Here is a 19,332-nt window from a genome sequence, read left to right as displayed (position 1 = left end):
CTTTTTATCACTTTTTTTCGAGAATAAAAATTTCCCTGAAAAAGTCTGCAAAAAAAAAAAAAACTTATTTAATTTAGATACCTTGATTTATTCTTTTCAGTTATTCCTGTTCGTTGGTATTGGTTTCGTTTTACTGTCCGTAATTACGCTCGCTCTCAGCTCTTTGCCAGAGTATAGAAGAACCCTAACCGCGTGTGAATGGCATGAGTATGTTTCCGCCGATCATAACATGGACGTTGAAGTGAAAAAATATTTCGGAAAATACGACTGTAAAATGCTTAATCTAATAACCAGTGGAAGTGATTTTCATTTCGACATTGTTGAAGATGATGACCATAAAGAACTTTTCCATGAGGATGACAATTTCAATGAAAGAAATCCTGAAATCTCAACAACTTTTTCAAATTTTACGCCAGAGGGACTACAAGATGGTACCGATATCAAAGAGGGAGGAAGACGGGACACCACATTGAAAACCACATTACCAGATGTCACTCTCAAGAATAACATTTTCTATCAGATTGATTATCTTGCAACAGCTTTCTTCACAGTAGAACTGTTATTACGGCTTTGCGTTTGTCCAAGCTTAAAACTATATTTTAATAATTTTCTCAATGCTGTTGAATGCATTGTTCTTTTTGGTACATACGTTGACATTATAATGTTTAATATGAAAAGCATATACAAATTTTCCTCTATTCTCACAAATATTATTGATTTTATCAAGTTTTTGAGAGTTATAAGATTGTTGCGGTATTGTCAACACTTAGCTGCTGTACAAGTTCTGAAATTTTCAATTCGGAAAAATGCCAAAGACCTTCTTGTATTGTTTTTCCACATTGTGATAATTTTGCTGCTTTTTGCAAACATTATTTTCTTGGTAGAGGAAAGAGACAATATTAATAGCATACCCCAGGGATGGTGGCTAGGCCTAGTTACCTTGACAACGGTTGGTTATGGAGACTTGACACCGAAATCCTTTTTGGGGAAAATAGCCTGCTCCTTATGCGCTTTGTGTGGAATCATAATGATGTCGTTAATTATTCCAATTTTCGTAGAAACTTTCGTTCAGTTATACGGCATCGCTCACATTGGGAATGGAACCAACAAGAAAGTTGGTAAAGCACAGTCTATTATGTTCACCAACGTTAAGAAGATTGATATAAAAACTGAAAACGCCTATGAAAAAATCAACTATTAAGAAACTCTCAACCAATTTAGAGACACTGTGTTCATCTTTGGTATATTTTATGTTGAAAAGCCACATCGTTCAATTATTAGATTTGATCAAACTTGGCAGCAGGTGTTCTCGCAAGGAAACACTATTTCTATAGAATTTTCTTGAATTTAAACGTCTTTGAATTTGTCAAAAATCATTTGCATATAATACATGAGGTATATGTGTGAATAAACTAAATAGCATTTCAACTTGGCTAAAAATGTTATTATTATATATGCATGGCAAACTTAAGTCGATGGTGTAAATGTCTAAAACGTATTCAAAGTGTCGCTGATATATTTTTAGCTTTAAAACAAAATTAGTATTGAGTGATGTCTTTTGTAATGTGTTTCTTTATTTATTATTTTAGTATATGTTATAGTAATAAGCAATAGCTTCAGTATTGTGAACAAATACGTAAATAATACAATGCAAAGTATGCTTATCATCATAGAACAAAGATTGTCAGTTTTGATTTCAATAGAAGATAATATTGCTTAAATATTTAGATTCGATACGTATTTTTGTTTTTGTCCATACGTTTGTCTCTTGCTTTTAGATTTTAAATTTGATAAACATTACGAATATGAATAAGGGCAACAGTATTATACCGAAATGCATCAAATATAAGAGAACATGAGGCATTTCTTTATTCCAATTTCAAAAAGTGTTCACTTATGTCTTTAATATCAGTTTCAGCGGGTACGTACAATTGGTTTTTCCTTTTGGTTGTTTGATTTCATTTGTTTTATAGAAAACATCGGTAAATTGTTGTTTTTACCTGTATAAGAATGATTTTTGTGGAACAATTCATTCAATTAAACTGTTCATCCTTGTTTTACTTTCATTGTTGTTATTCTTTCAATTTGATATAGCCGAACACATACAGTAATTAACCCAATTTGCATCTCTAGCACGGGGAATAATATATTGTCTTATGGAAAGAGAATGAAGATATAAGATTATAGCTTTGACAACAGTAAATGTATCCAATGGATCAAAATTTTATATTAACGCCAAACGCGCGTTTCGTCTTAAAAAGACTCATCAGTGACGCTCGAATAAAAAATTGATTAAAAGGCCAAATAGAGTACAAAGTTGAAGAGCATTGAGGACCAAAAATTACCAAAAGGATTCATTAATTCAAGATGTTGGGTTTTTTTATTAATTGTTTTGAATTTTTTATCATTTTGAAAGGTCAATATTTTCTATTTGCCAATAAAATTAAACATTATTATATTTCTTTTTGAATGATAATGTTGAGAGATGAATTGCATTTGAGTGAAAATTTCGAGCTTATACAACATACAGATTTGATTTTAGCAACAACTTCATATTCTTTTCTCGAAAATCATTCCAAAAAAGTAAACTAAAAAAATGAAAATGGCGACTCATAATTAGCAGATGTGAAAAAAAAAAACTACCGTCTACAATTATTGAATAACCGAAACGTTAACATGTTTTTCAGCTTTGTTTTGGAAACCATTTTGATTTGAGCACCATAAATTAGTTGAATGAAGAAGAAACACGCATCAACAAATATAAAGACTTCACAACCCCCGTATCTCTTTTATTTCAGGGTTTCTTAAAAATTAAAGCATTGGTTTTGTTAAAAAAAAAATGGTATTGGTATAACCCAGAAAAATGTTCAACAAAAGAATTTTAAGTTAAGTTCAATTTATGTTTTATATCATCATCAATGCATTTTCAATCTAAAAAAAAACCAATGTGGCCAGTATATGTTGTTTACCCAGCTGATCATTTTTTCTGTCGTAAAGGTTGTCACTTGCCATTGTAAATCGGATGCTGTGTTACAATCCTTAATAAAACTTAAAAGGAAAGGCATTATTAGATTAACAAAGGCTTTATTTTATTTACACTAGTTGGTGGAATGGTCTACGGCACTGGAAACAGTTCAGGTCTAGTAAAACCATTATCATTGATTATCTATTAATTCTATATAAACATGGCATGACATAGGTAGAATTTATTTTCAATTTGAGGTCATGGAAAACAATATCTTTCTTTAAACAATTTCAAAAATGAACCTTCGATTACAATTCAGTCTTCAGGGCTCTTTATTGTAACCAGTTGACTTTTATCCCTATAATTCTTATATCAAATGACATGTCTCCTTGGTTTCAGTTTGTAACTTTGTAATGCGATATAGACCAATTATCATTGTTTTAAAATGTTTAAACCAGTGATATTGATATTAAATAGATCAATGTATGGTATTCTTCCCATTATACTTAGTATAAATAGATAACGAGGTACTTAATTTTTTATTGTGATGGTAGACTTAGTATAAATAGATAACGAGGTACTTAATTTTTTATTGTGATGGTAGACTATCTTCATGACACAGACATGTATGAACTTTATCAATCAGAGAAATGATGTCTGCGTCGAGAGTGAGACTAAATATATCAGGGACTACATTCCAAATAACTCGAAAGCTTCTTGAAGCGCATCCTCATACAACGTTGGGGAAACTAATTGTTGATTCAGATGTTTCCAAATCTGAGGAATTATATTTTGATAGACCTGCAACACCTTTTGAATCTATATTGACATTCTACCAAACAGGAATACTTCATCTACCACAAAACATATGTCCAAATGTTTTCAAAAAAGAGCTGGAATATTGGGAAATAGACTATAAACAACTAGACAGATGTTGTTTGCTTAACTACGTACAATTTCTGGACAGTAACAACACTAAAATAGACTTCCAGAACGCAATTGCACCAGAAACAACATGTTTAACTAGACCTCTATCTACTAGAAATCGCATTTGGAGGATACTTGACTACAAGGATAAATCATGGATCGCAAAGGTATTTATATAAACATGTTATACATAAAGATACGAAAAGATGTCTCCGGGTGCGGGAGTTTCTCTCTGCATTGAAGACCCATTGGTGGCCTTCGGTTGTTGTCTGCTCTATAGTGGGGTTGTTGTCTCTTTGACACAATCCCCATTACCGTTTTCAATTGTAGATCAATATATGTCAATGACACCACCATTGTTTTGTATTGTTTGTATATATACAAATAGTGTACTACTCTTGTTACACGTATGTATTGTGTCTGAATGATCAAATAAAAGTTGTTGTATAAGTTGACACAGCAACACAGCACATATATAAAATCAGCATGTCAAGCTCTTAAATCGCATCGTTTAGAAGAAAAAGAAAAGCTGAAAACACATCAATGGTCAGCATCATAAAAGAAAAAAATGTTATAACAATTAATTAATACATACTATCAAAATAAAGAACAGTACTGAAAGCCCTGTTCATTGATAGTATATAGTTGTTCAACTTTGTAATAAACCATATGCAAATGATGGAATCATTTCCAGAATTTCTTCAATGAATTACGCGCTTTTTTATGGTCCATTCAATTCGGATAAGAGTTATGAGTTTTCGACTCTGTACACTACATTCCCACACAATTTTGTCAAACAAAAGTTCCCTTATTCAATTAATTGGACCTAGGAAAAAAAACTATGCTCAAACTTTTGTTCGCCAGACACAGGTTTCGTCTATAAACTACATATCAGTGACGCTCGATTAAAAAGGTTAAAAAGGCCAAGTAAAAGAAAAAGCTGAGATCATTGAGGTTTTCTGTGTGTATCTCCAATAAGACGTTCAAACATAAACATTTTACACTAGAGATTTGTAAATACATAGAAAAGTTTATATATTATTAAGAGATATGCAATAGTAAAACATATTTATATATATGTTATACTGTCGAAGAAAAAAGGCGATATACTAGTATTACATGTTCTTCTTTCCGACAACGTCATGGTCAATGATATATTTATTCTTCAAGCAATTTCGTTTGGTATTTAAGAAGTTATTTAGAAATATTGGTTCAAATCTCTCAGATAAATTAGACTGACGAGTGAAGTCCAAAGCTTGATATTTACGCTCAGACAAGATTGAGACATATTTATCAGTCTATCAGACAAAGTGAAGAAAGATAAATTTGGTTGTAATGTTCGTGTCCCCTTTGATCGCTTCGATTGCCCCTAACGTTTCTTTGTATTTACACATATCTGGTTAATATGTTTATGTTTAAACTTCTTGATGGAGATTCATCCAGACAAGCGCAACGGACGAACAAAATTTATTGATTTTCATATTCCTTTTAAGTGATATCATTGCAATTATAATTTGTGTTTGACATTGAATGAACGTTTTATGATATTGAAACGGTGATGAGACTTAAAGATGACTGTACCAATTATCAGGTTGTCTGCATGTTTTTATTGTAAAATACCAGCTGCGAGTCACAATATGAAGCTTTTTGTCGAGTGAGCGCAGCGAACGAGATCAAAACGCCTTCATATTGTGTTTCAAACATGCAATTTTATTAAGATAAGCAATGATATATACAAACAAATAATTATGAATCCGATTTATTTTCGAGACGAGTCATATCAATGTGTTGCTTGTTTGTAGATCAGACACTGGTAAATTCTATAAATCTCGTCAAATAAGATTTTTAATCTATTTTGCAAATTTTAAATTAAACTTAATGTGTCTTACAAAACATGTATCAAAGTACTGGCATTAGAGTTGTTTTTTTCTTTCCATTTCAGCTAGTTTTGCTCATCGGTATTTTGTTCGTTTTGCTGTCCGTGTTAACACTTGCGCTTAGTACGTTGCCAAGATACCGTCGTCCACTTACTACCTGTGAATACTACGAATACAGCTTAGCAAATGATAAAACAAACCCAGCGATACTTAACTTTTTAGAGCAGCACGACTGTAATAAATTACAGGTATCTGAATCTGGAGACGAATTTTATTACTACTACTACGACTATGAGTATTACTATTATGATCAAGATGACAATACTACTGAACTTCCATCAATACAAACATCATCACAAGATCCGGTTAAAACAAAAAAGCAAGGAACAATGCAAATCGAGCCTTCAAAAGTTTCGCTCAAATTAGACATTTTCTACCAGATAGATTATTCCGCAACTGCCTTCTTCACTATAGAACTCATTTTGAGACTTGTCGTTTGTCAAAGTGTTTTTCAATATTATAAAAACGTTTTGAACATTATCGATACCATTGTTCTACTCGGAACATTTGTCGATATTGTCCTATGGAACCTACAGTCATCATATAAGTTTTCTTCCGAACTGACTAGTTTTATTGATTTTATCAAGTTTCTTAGAGTTTTTCGCCTTTTGAAATATTGCCAACATTTCACATACGTCCAAGTGGTAAAATTTTCAATAAGACGCAACGCTAAAGATCTACTAATAATGTTATTCCATATTTGCGCCTTTCTTTTGATTTTTGCAAACATTATATACCTAACAGAAGATCGAGATAATATAGATAGCATACCACAAGGGTGGTGGCTAGGACTTGTCACCTTGACTACGGTGGGTTATGGAGATTTGTCTCCAAAAACATTTCTGGGAAAGATGACGTGCTGTGTGTGTGCACTATGTGGAATATTCATGATGTCAATGATTATTCCAATTTTTGTTGATACATTTGTAACGTTGTACGGGATAGCTCATGTAGAAATCGCTGAAGAAAAGAAGGACCAAGAACATACCAAAGTATTTACCAAAGTTGAGTCGATAACAGCACTAAATATGACTCAGACTTTTCAGGAAAGACACAAAACTGTAAAATGAAATTAACAAACATTTTGTAACAAGAACTTTGAAATCTTAGATATTAGAAATCTTATTATTATTATGCATTATTTTGTTTTACTTTAACTTAATCTGTTTTTTATGGTCAGCTAGTTTTTAGTACTTTTTTTGTTTTTTTGGAGTGCCTTAAACAGACAGATAGTTACTGTGCTATTACACGTATATAGACGCTCCAGAGAATATCCACGAATTGGTATCAATTGCAGTTGACAAAGGACTATTGATTTAGTATTGAATGGTAAAGTTTAATACTATCACACATTCATGTAATAAAACAAATTGAATGTAAAACTATGTAATATTACTGTGAATAACCACTCCTGGATCAATATTATTTCAGAACGTTTTAAGTGACCTAATATGGCAAACTCCGAAACAGTGGTGACGTTGCTTCGCTAAACTATCAACATAGCGTAGTAAAGAGGACGTAACCGCTGTTTCGGAGTTCGCTAATATGGGACACCCGAAACTAGAAAAGTACAACAAAAGCTATTACACCAAGAGGAGAGATAACATAATTCACTGTGCCTTTTTCTAACATGTTACAAAACATTATACATGTAGTAGCATTGTCAAATCCATAAATGATGATAATATGCATTTCAGAACCAAGAGACTGGCAAATCACGTTGTGTGCGACTGACAATATACATCCCATGTGCTCTTCTATAGGCAATATAATAGATTTTTTCAGTAATTGTCCTATAGTAAATATGAAGTCTTTTCTAATAGTGAGAGAGACGTGTACGTTTAAGTGCATGGAATCGATGTTATTTTCTTAATGCAAAGGTTTCATGCGCTCAGTATTTTAGTATTAAACCAAGTCAGAGACAATCGAATATAACTATATTTGTATCGATAAAGGAGTAGGTCCGGTAAGGACTCATTTTGGCCTCAAATTTCAGTTTCATCTGAAGAAAGATTTTGACCACTTTTTAAACACTTAATTGTCTATTTCACTTGATTCAATTAGTTTATGTGAAAGATTTTAACTGATTAAGTCTTTAAAAACGATCCGATTGAAGCGCAAATATGAAAAATCTCTCAAATATGCCAAAAAACGTCATTTTTCAGATTGTTTTTGTCAAAAATGAAAGTGGCCGCATCCGTGTTTATCCACAACCTTTATATATGTTATGTATTATCATAAAATACAACTTACATTGCAATATTAAGGATGAACACGAATGCGGCCACTTTCGTTTTACACGAAAACCGTCTAAAATTTAACTAAAATGATAGAATTTTGAAGATTTCAGTAATTTAGCATGACTTAATGGTGCTACAACCCGATATATGTGCATTGTATTGTCAAAAACAGCCCATATTTATGTAGCAGAAGCATTCAACTGTCCAATAAATAACTAAAAGTTTACATTTTAACAATTTTGTAAAACTGTTATATTTTTGGGCCAAAAAGGGGGCCTCACTGGACTCCTTTGTTTAATATGTATTAACGCTCCCTGTAGGCTCTGAATTATTGATGCAATTAGAAATTATTTGATCCACATCTAAATCACGCCATTTACAATATAGAATAGTACTAAGTTAATTATATCAGAGGAACACCTACATGATAGCATATGGAATAAAAAAAAAACAACAAAAAAACATTGGTTTTCCAGTTTGAATGGTTTAACACTAGTATTTTTTAGGGGCCATTCATAATTTGCTGTTCGACGTGAGCCAAAGCTCCGTGTTAAAGACCGTACCTTGACCTATTAATAATGATTTACGTTTATAAATTGTGACTTTGATGGAGAGTTGTCTCATTAGAACTCATACCACATCTTTCTATACCTATACACACGATTGTGCCATTGTACACGAATGCTCCACTCGCACTATCATTTTCTATGTTTTGTGGACATTGGGGGTAATTATAAAACTGTAATTTAGCATTAAAATTAAGAAGATCATATCATAGGGAACATGTGTACTAATTTTCAAGTTGATTGGACTTCAAACTACCTTGACAAAAACTTTAACAAAATTTTTAACCTGAAGCGGGACAGACGGACGAACAAACAAACGAATGGAAGAACAAACGGACGAACGGACACACAGACCGACACACGTTATGCCCTTAGCTGGAGCATAATAAAGTGCCTAATGGTTCTTATTGTTAAATCTGTATACAGTTTTAGAAGACAGACACCAGAAAATAATAAGACAGACGAGAGACAGAAAGAATTAAGACTACTTGCGTTGAAATCTCTAATAAAAAGAAAGGTGAAGCAAATTGAGTAGAAATGAACTATTTCTCTGAGTAGAAATCCGATTTTCACATTCAGTTTTAAGCAAATGTTGTAAGGTTTTGTCAGGACGAGATAATGTTATGTTTTGTCAGGACGAGATAATGATATGTTTTGTCAGGACGAGATAATGTTATGTTTTGTCAGGACGAGATAATGATATGTTTTGTCAGGACGAGATAATGATATGTTTTGTCAGGACGAGATAATGATATGTTTTGAATTCAATAATCATTAACTCATAACAAGTTAACACAAACATTTTTTTTAAATGCACATGCCCTGGTTAGTCGTTGTCTATATAAACCAAATAGTCTTTTTTATTCATAAGAATGATATAGTTACATGTGTTAAGACATAGTAATAACACATTTTACGTGTGTGATATAATAAAATTATCTTCGAACACTTTTGTCATATTTTTTTTTATATTTCACAGTAAATTTTCTATAGGAATACATGTAATTGTCAATTCAAATGACTTCTTTGACATAAAAGAAGATCCGTATTTGGTTTTTTTCAGGTTTTCTTAGTATTACTGTTTACTACATGTATGAAGTCGCTTAGTCTCTTCGTGTTTAAATTTGTCTTTGCATTAAGTAATACAAAAAGTTTCTTCTTGTCAAACATTATAACCTTAGCATGCAAAAACTAAACTTCTGACATTAATTTTAAAAATGCAATACACACAGGAGAGATAAGAACACTTTAGTATACCCCCCCCCCCCCCCCCCTTTCTAAAAGATTACATTAACATAATTGTGTTGTCGATCTGTTTGTGTACAACTAATGCTCCAAATGACCTTAATGTGTAGCAATAATGGATACTTTACACCGGAAATGACTAAAATAATACAAATCAAATTCTTAAATTGAAAAACAAACATTACGAAATAAGTACCGACAAATGTGGTTAATGTGCTTCCTTTGAATAAAATATAGATTTTGAAATTTAATAATACAGATTTAATGCAATATTAATTACTATTTTAATTGAATATAACTGGATATTTCCGTTGTTTTGTCTAACTTTCAATTGTTATACCAACGGAGATTCAAAGTCTATTAGAATATATCGAGTGCAAAAGGTTGATAAAGATCCTTATCATTTATGAGCATAGAAAGTAATCAAATAGCGAATATAAAAAAAGTTGATGTTAGTATTTTCGACGTTGTTTACACCCTTTTAACTCAATGTTTACTTTAAACAAGTGTATTTGAACAAAACTGAGAACCATTTAACAGGGTAAAGCCTACATGCCGATCCTCTTCAGTTCAATATCATAGAGAGGAAACGTAAATGCAGGGTTAAGGATAAAGCTACTCTGTTTCAAAATAATGTTTTTTTGAAAGACTGTTAAAACATCAAAAGTTGTTAAAGAATTAAAAAAGCATAAAGGTAAAGGTCATTGTCCTTGTTTAATTTGGTGAACAATGATTATCTCTTGATTTTTCATTCTTTTAACATTGGCACTTTTTTCTTTTAAAAAACAAAGAAAAAGAAACAAAGCTTTTATTGAATTTTTGAAAATTGACTATGTAATCAAATTATGAAAAGAAAAGTAGCGGTTAGCGAGCAAATTGTCAGGAGGCGCTTCAGCTTGCTTCCATAACAAGTTACTGATAATAACATAAAGGCAACCACTGTTTTGGGACAAACATATTGACATGTAGTTTTGAAAACTTGGACAGAAACAGAAAATCGAAGAACAGTGAAGTCAAGACAGAACTTAAAATGATAAACATTGCTGTTATCAAGGATTTGTATAGTCTTTCTATACAAATCTTTGCTGTTATGTTTATTTTGAAAAAAGTATTTTTTCTGTGTTTTTATGACATCTAGTGGAATTGCAAAAGGTACTGACAATCCTAGTCAATTCAGATTGGAGTCGAACGTACCTGACGTGTGCAGGACTCCAACTCAGAGTTGACAACCTAGTGATACCTTAGTCGATCTACTTATAACATATACATGAGCAACACGACGGGTGCCACTGAGAAGGATCATTCTGCTTACCCTTCCGGAGCACCTAATATCATCCCAAGTGTTTGGTGGGGTTCGTGTTGCTTAGGCTTCAGTTTTCTATGTTGTGTCTTTTGTACAATTTATTTTCGATCTTAGAATTTAACAGCCCCTTTGGTATCCTGCGGACCTCTTTTATATCACTCGGCTACAGAGGTCCTGTTATATTTAGAAATATAAGTAATCTATATATTATATTCAGACTCAATATTTGCAGGTACATGTAACACTTAGTATCCGAGGATGTTTCATTGGAACGTTTCTGCGATGAAAATAAAAGGACATGTTTATTACTCAATCGATACCGCTCACAAACCGGAATACTTTGTTTTCAAAAGAAGATAATTTATTGATGCTTGCTTCACGTCCAGTATCCACTCGTCTCAACTCGGCCGATTCCGTACCCTCATCTAGTTTAGAAGGAGAGTAGCGGATTCTACCGAGGATTGCCGAATGGTCCCGTATCAATTATTTCATACATATTTAGGATGATTCAAAAACGGACATGAATATCATTTTACTATAACTTAACCTTTTCTGTACAATCATGTCCAGATAGTTTATTTTGCTCCGAATCAAATCAATGAACTATGCTGATGATAAAATGTAGTTTGTATTAAGTTCAACATTCAGTTTTTTTAATATAACGAAAAACATTCGTACATAAACCACACGAAATTTATTCAAGATTTTCAGCAAACGAAAACAAGTTAATTTATCGTTTCCAGGAACATTGTTCTTACATCATCTGAAGAAAAAGAGAAAAAAAAAAATAGCGTGGATTAAATTTAACACACATATATCAAACAATTGCATGTATTTACATACACATTTGGGACCCTTTGGTCCTAATCAAAACTTTAACAGAAATAAGGCAATTGGAAGTTATTACATTTTTTTTATTCGAATCTAAGATGGATGAAGACTAACATATTTCCTTACAGTGTATACCAGATTTTACAATTAGATGGAGAAACTTCATGGAAATGCTTATCGTTCCTGTGATGATTTTACTACCAGTCTTCTGAGAGTATAATCTTAATTGCACATTATCATTCTTTGTTGTTATTTCGGTTTTTGTTATGTAACGATCTTGGTATATGTATACTATGGTGTAGTAACATTTTTCTTCGGTACTCTTGACGTTAATAAAAAAAGCAGACAACTGCATACATTCTACACAACTCCACATAGCATAATTGAGCATTATTTGTGCATGTTCAGTTACTGAAAATGTTATTTTACGAGATTTTGGTAATTAAGAATATCAAAAAATGCAAGAGTAGGGCAGTTTTTCTGGGAACAAGAAATATGATTTTTATTGTGAAATGTTCTGGTTGAATATTATTTGTTCGACCTATCTTATTTGTCATTCAAGTTTCAAAGTCTTAGCTACCCGAAAATGTCTTCATCAACAGAAACAGAAGATCTTGACTAATTTCGGGGTATTCTGCATTGACCGAATATTTCATCGAAGTATATTCGTTTATGTGTCCGTCTTTAATCTTTTCTTGTGCATATTGTTTGTACCTTTATTTTGTAATATATTTGTGAAGTTAACTAAAAGTATATTCACGACAGATTTTGTTAAGACAAAAACTCAACGTACACAACTAGCTGGCAACATGGTCATCTTTGGGTCTGATTTTACAACCATAACTCCAAAATACTCCACAGTCGTTTTAACGCCCTCTACAAAGACAAACAATAAATAGATGTTCTATTACTACATTGTTTCAAGCTAAATATTTGTTCAACGACTCTTAAAACTTTGATAAAGGATGCTTAAATACGTTCCGTGTTTCTTTTTCTATGATATTGAATTTGTTTGTTCGAGTTCGTAAACATTATTGTGAATATTATAACGATGGCTGGTATGCTTTGTTCAAATTGATGCGTGCAGGATGAACTGATCATCTGACAGTAGAAAAGTTATATAAACTTAATATGTAAACGCTGCATTTTGGTTTGATGATTTCATTTATAATTTTGTTCGCAAATTCCACGAATTTTATTATGTCTTGTTGTCTGCATCCTGTATTTGCCATGACGACCAAAAAGAGAAAATCATCAACATCTTGCTAGACAACTTTGTGACAATAACAGTATATAGGCATATATTTTATTCCTTAGTTTATTATGTAGTGTTTTGTGGAGATTGTTTGTCTATTTATTTGCTGTTTTTGATTTTTAGGTCAAAATGTCTATTTTTATTCGTCTTTGGTTATTCCATTGCACCTTTTTTTATAACAAAGTCCTGTGCGTAAGAAGAGACTAATGAATTGAATCACTTCATGTTTAGATTTAAAGGTCAATACACCATCTTTAACGAATAAAAGGTCTCTTTATTTTATGATCGCAATCTATACAGAAAATTCCGATCTGTTGTACCATGCATTTTTAATAGGCTTTGATTTTCATTTATCTTACCTCCATTGGGTAAAGTACCAGTTGATTCGTACAGGTATGGTAAACACCCATCATCAATTACAGTAAAATATGTATTATAGACATCGGTCTTAATATTGTACATGGTGACGGGTATCTTGTTAGCTCCAACACCAATGTAAGATTTAGCAAATACAGCATCATCTGAAATAAACATCAATTATTATATTTTCGGACGGTCTTGTTAAACATACAGTTGCAAATACCACTTCAATGTCCATGGCGTATTTGTATAAAAAAAGTGTTTAGGCTTACAATTTGAGTTTGAAGATATAACAAAAATACATGTGAAAAAATTACAAAAAATGTCCTACAAGAATGCAAACGGAATAGTTTTTAAATTCACTATAAAACATAAAATCGTTTTATTATACGCTATAAATATCATATATGTAGCATGAGTATTTACATTAACATTTGTAATACAAGTAAATAAAAAAAAACCCGAAACTGTAGACGATAAACTTCACCCAAAAATTCATAATTATAATATTTTTTTTTTTTTTTGCTTTTGTATCTTTCCTGAAAAAATCCCTCGTTCTCTTCAAAATCTTATCCCTGCAACCCTAAAATAGATTGTTCATCCATTTTTCACGGAAATAAATGTTTCCTACCTGGGAGACAACCTTCTCCAATACCAGTGTTAGTAATGTTTAATCCCATGCAGGATCCGTCTTTATCTACTACGTACTGCATTCCCTATATGAATGTAAAAACCTATCGATGTAAATAGTATAAAAGACTGCTTTCCTGTCCTTTATTTGTATGTTCCCCCAAAAACACTCGTATACCAATATGCTGCAAGGAAGAAAATCAACCTAATGTGTATATAAGAGAAAGTGGCATTTTTATTAAAATGTATTTTTTTTTATTATTTTCCTTGCAACTAATTGAAAGGCCTTTTATTTTTAGCTTCGTATAAGGGTTTCTCAGAAAACTAGTATCGACATTAAATCTATAAGAAATATTAAGAGGAAAGCGTAAACTTGATTAAATCAATACACTAGTTAAATCAGTCTTTTCGTACATGCTTAAATGTAGTGGCTAAAAAAAATATTCGTTCATAGTGTGTTAATTTACGTTTTTTTATTGAGTTAAGCCTTCCAATTGGTATTTTGTCGTGTGCTTTTTCTATTTTGTGATGTTATACTATAATTTGTTTCAGAAAAAGGGAGAAGGTTTGGTACCATTAAAACGTTTAATCCCGCTGCAAATCTTTGCACCTGTCCTTAGTCCGGAATCTCTGAGGGGTGTACCAATAGTTAGATAAATCGGACCAGATCGGGCTTATTATTTCTGATTTCCTCTGAAGAAAAAATAATTTCCAACAGTTATATAGGTTCAAAGTTGGCAACGTGTAAGGACAAATTTCAGCTTCTGTCCGTTTTAGTTTGGGACGATTCAGGGATTAAGAATGTGGATTTATCAATTTGCCTGGCGTTTAAAAATGTGTCTTAACCATGGTTGTCTTTGGTTTTGTCGCTATTGTGGAAAATTGTTTTATCTTACTTTTTTGTGTATTCGAATTGTTGTCAAATAGGCCTATCATACCCCAAGTCGTCTTTTTAAACATTTAATTTTAATAGTATAAAATTGCATGTAACAAGTGTTTCCAATGGTGTGAACTTCTGACCTGTCATTTGGTTTACACTTGAACTTGAGGGGGAGGGAATATCTGGTATCGATTGCATACACAAGAATAATTCTGATGGCTTAGGTTATAGTTTCTGGTGAGGGGTCTCTCCTTGTGCTTGGTGTTGCTAGCCGAAAGCGATTAATAGGTACTTTAGAGCAGGACAATTGTCATCTCCTTTTTTTCAAAAATCCATTAATTTGAGTGTTCTATCAATTTATACTTTTCAGTTATTTTCATGTTTTTTCTGTGTTAAACTTACATAAATATATTAGAAGCAAAATTTGTTTACGATTTACTGTCAATTGATAGTTTTTTTCCACAGCATGACTGCTAATGTATAAAACAAAGTGACAAAAAGTGGCTTTTAAAAAAGGGGGAAGACACTTACAAATTGTCCTATCCCGAAATACCTATGGAACCGATAGATAAATTGATTTAAAAAGTTGTATTTTAAACTCTTATACAATGCCGCTACGCCCTACAAACAGATATCTACCATCTGTTAGGAAGATGATTCATATATTTATAGAGAACTATTTGTAAAAACTTACCGAGGTAAAGTTGGAATATAGTTTTTGATTAAATGTCATTCCTTGATCAGAAGTCAAATTTTGAGAGATAACCGACAAACCATTGTCCATGTAATTATCTTGAAGAATCTGAAATAAAAACATCGAAATTAGTATTTAGTCATAATTTTGTTTATTTTTATAAAATCGAAGATGGATTAAGATTTGAGTAGGTGTTTTTCTTAAGATTTTTACAATTTTCATAATCTGAAAAATTAGAAAGACAAGGTTGATATGTCATTGATTAAATGTAAATGATAAATAAAAGAATTCCAAATAAGTTCTCTGATGACAAACTGTCTGAAACGGATGAAAAGTACACCTCATTTTTGCATGAATATGAACACTTGCGCATGCATATCATTTTTACATCCGATGACCGTGAGGGTATTCCGGTGTTATGTTGCCGCAGACATTTCCTCACACTTGACTTGCGTTTTTGACTGATAACCGACCATATTTCGTATAATTACGCAGATATCAACGATTGCAAAACAACATTCCTTATCTCTTGTTATATATTAATTTCAAAAATAAATGTTCACGAAAATAAGTTTTAAGAACATAGAAAAATGATATGAAAATGTTAAGTCGTGAGAAATATATTCCAATAACAAATCAAGAATACCGAAAATTTGTGTTAATGCATGCGGACGAATATCTCAAGAACGGTTTTGTAACAAACGCGAGAAAATATGAATGCCTACTCAAATCCAATCTATTAGAAAAAACGAATTATTACAGAAGAGTGTCCACCGCACTTGCACTGCACTGTCATTAGAATAGTAAAATAGAATGATATAGAAACGGATGAAAATTATATAAGCTTGTTATACAAATATTTTAATAATATGTAACAACAATACTGATAACAAATAATTATATCTCTAAAATATAATAATTATTACGATGAGGTTGAATTTCCTATTATTTATTCATCATGCACACATGAACCGCTTGTCTCAGCAAAAAAATATATCTATGTACCTTAACCTTACTGTCAGGGATGTGATTATTTTTCTTTGTCAAGTCGGCAGTGCTTGTGACCAACCACCATAACGTTATCCAATTTTCAGTACTTCAGTAATTTGATTATTGATAGTAGCTATATATATCAGTGAAGATGTAAAATAATTATATTTGCGATAATTCGTTTTATTTTGTTTTTCATTTTGTGCTTCTCTGTCAGTATATCTTTTTCCTTCATTTACAAATTTCATAACAGTTTTCGATTTCTGATGCATTACAACAATTGTTTTGACGACTATCAAAGCTAGCATAGTAAAGGTATAACCATTAAAACTTGGAAGTAATAACAAAAGATTTCAATTGTAAGTTTTGCAGTAAGGAAAAACTGAAGCTTGTTCACATATTTTTTATTTTCATTGTTTTATTTCCAATATACATGTATATGAAAATAAGAAGATTTGGTAGGATCGCCAATGATATACGTAAACAATCCACATGGGAACAAAGGATTCGGTTCTTAAAATTATTAGAATCAATGTATAAAAGCACCTTTAAAAGGTTACGAAAGGATAAAATGTGTAACAGTTCAAAGAACAGTATGCACATCTTATGATAAGAGGTAAAATCACAAATATACTGAACTTAGAGGAAAATCAATTCGGAAAGTCCATAATCACATGGCAAAATCAAATAACAAAACGCATCAAAAACGAATGGACAAGACCTGTCATATTCCTGACTTGGTATAGACATTTTCAAATGTAGAAAATGGTAGATTAAACCTGGTTTCATAGCGCTAACCCTATCACTTTGATGACAGTCTCATCAAATTCCGTTATATTTACATTGATGCGTTAACTAAACAGACACAATAAATTAAATAGTCAAAATATGGGTACAGCAGTCATCATCGTATAACAATTTTAAAAGGAACAATTTAACAGAACACAAAAACAGCTATAAGACTGAATGTTATACTACATTATCACGAATCAATCGAATATTATCAAACTTCAATACATAACCTTTATAGATATGGTGAATCTAGCGGAAATATTTATTTAGCTTAAAAACCGTTCTAAGGAAGGAATGACAAGACGATAAACTTTTATTGCACAGTCTGAAATTTTTAAGTAGGAACATTTTTTCTTACCTCTAAATGGGTCTGACCACTTGCATAATTTACAAAATTCGTTGATGTCCATATCTTTGGTGGACAACAACCAAAAGTGATAATAGGTAACAGTACTAAAATAAAGAAATTAAACATTCTGAAAGGTCGGCGTTCAAGGTGAGATAAGTGGCATCTATTGAATATGAAGACTTATATAAACAATTTAAATGTTGATACAGATGTTGATTTCTCAAGATTTTATAGATAAAGCAGAGTTATGTTCGATAAGTTCATGTCATTATATAGGGTGAATATTCTAACAAACTATTTCCATGGTTAGTTGATAGTTCAAGAGAAATCCGGAAATGTTTTAAAATTATTATAAAACATTAATAAAACACCACTACACATAAAATGTTTTGAAATACCATATCCTAAAAAAAGTGACAATGGAAAATGATTAAAAAGAATTTTTCTGTCACGATTAACACATAAAAACAATTCAAACTTAACGTACATGTATACATGCATAACTTAAAGTCTTAGCAAAATGATAAAAATACGACCCACATATATTTCACCTATGACTGAATTCAGCCTATTTTTTCCTCATTATTGTGACCTTTGTTTGGAATTCTATTGACCCCAAACTAAATTTGACAAAGTAGATTAGACTTGACAGGAACAGATGCTTATCTACAATAGTGTAAATTTCATCAGAATTTTAATTGCTTATCATTTGCAAAAAATAATAGATGTGAAAAATATTGCAAATCCAGAGTCAGACAAAATGCAAGTACACATACACATTCCGAAATAAATTAATTGTTAATCAATTTTGTTTAAAATAGTTTAAGTTGGAAAATATAGAACTATATACATTACACGAAACATTAAACATTTACCTTAAACATTATTCTTATTGATATTTTGATGCAACACACATGTGCTCTATATCATTTGTCAGAACAAATATTTGTAGCGATGGGCAACATTGAAATGACTTTTGTCCACATAAGCTAAATAACTCACCATCAAATACATTCTGATTCAAAAATGTCATTTGAATACGTTAGATTCATTTATTTTCGTGGCTAACAGTTTTCGTGGATTAAGGGAAAATTGCATATTGAGTTTCGAGGATTTTGGAAATGTGTACATGCATTCCTTTAGATAATCTGTAATTCGTTGAATATCGAAATTCGTGGTTCCACTGTGCAGAATCCACGAAAATTAGTATTCAAAGAATACTAGTAATAATGTTTCCACAGTAATTCAGAATCCTAGTTTTGTCTTCTTTAATTATATTATGATATTTTAAATAGAAAATGAAATTAGTTTAAGAAAAGCCGTAGTAAATCTTATAACTAGTTTTGTGTTGGAATTTTGCTTACCCAC

General features: G+C 31.5%; 1 protein-coding gene and 1 long non-coding RNA gene across 2 annotated transcripts; one reads left to right on the top strand and one right to left on the bottom strand.

Annotated features, from left to right (window-relative positions):
- The first annotated feature begins 3,472 nt into the window (after positions 1-3,472).
- LOC143070647 (uncharacterized) lies at positions 3,473-6,961 on the top strand. Its single transcript, XR_012976619.1, has 2 exons — positions 3,473-4,059; positions 5,835-6,961. It is a non-coding gene; the product is annotated as an uncharacterized LOC143070647 (long non-coding RNA).
- Positions 6,962-11,858: 4,897 nt separating this feature from the next.
- LOC143070646 (uncharacterized) lies at positions 11,859-18,136 on the bottom strand. Its single transcript, XM_076244864.1, has 6 exons — positions 17,974-18,136; positions 15,834-15,941; positions 14,261-14,345; positions 13,629-13,790; positions 12,808-12,890; positions 11,859-11,946 (listed from the first exon to the last, which is right to left on the bottom strand). The coding sequence occupies exons 1-6, from the start codon at positions 18,088-18,090 to the stop codon at positions 11,938-11,940; spliced, it is 564 nt and encodes a 187-aa protein (XP_076100979.1). The 5' UTR covers positions 18,091-18,136; the 3' UTR covers positions 11,859-11,937.
- Between the last annotated feature and the right edge of the window lie 1,196 nt (positions 18,137-19,332).

Source organism: Mytilus galloprovincialis, chromosome 4 (assembly GCF_965363235.1).
Source record: "Mytilus galloprovincialis chromosome 4, xbMytGall1.hap1.1, whole genome shotgun sequence".
Lineage (NCBI taxonomy): Eukaryota > Metazoa > Mollusca > Bivalvia > Mytilida > Mytilidae > Mytilus > Mytilus galloprovincialis.
The sequence above is the reverse complement of the archived record's forward strand: the minus strand, read 5'-3'. Positions and strand labels throughout refer to the sequence as shown.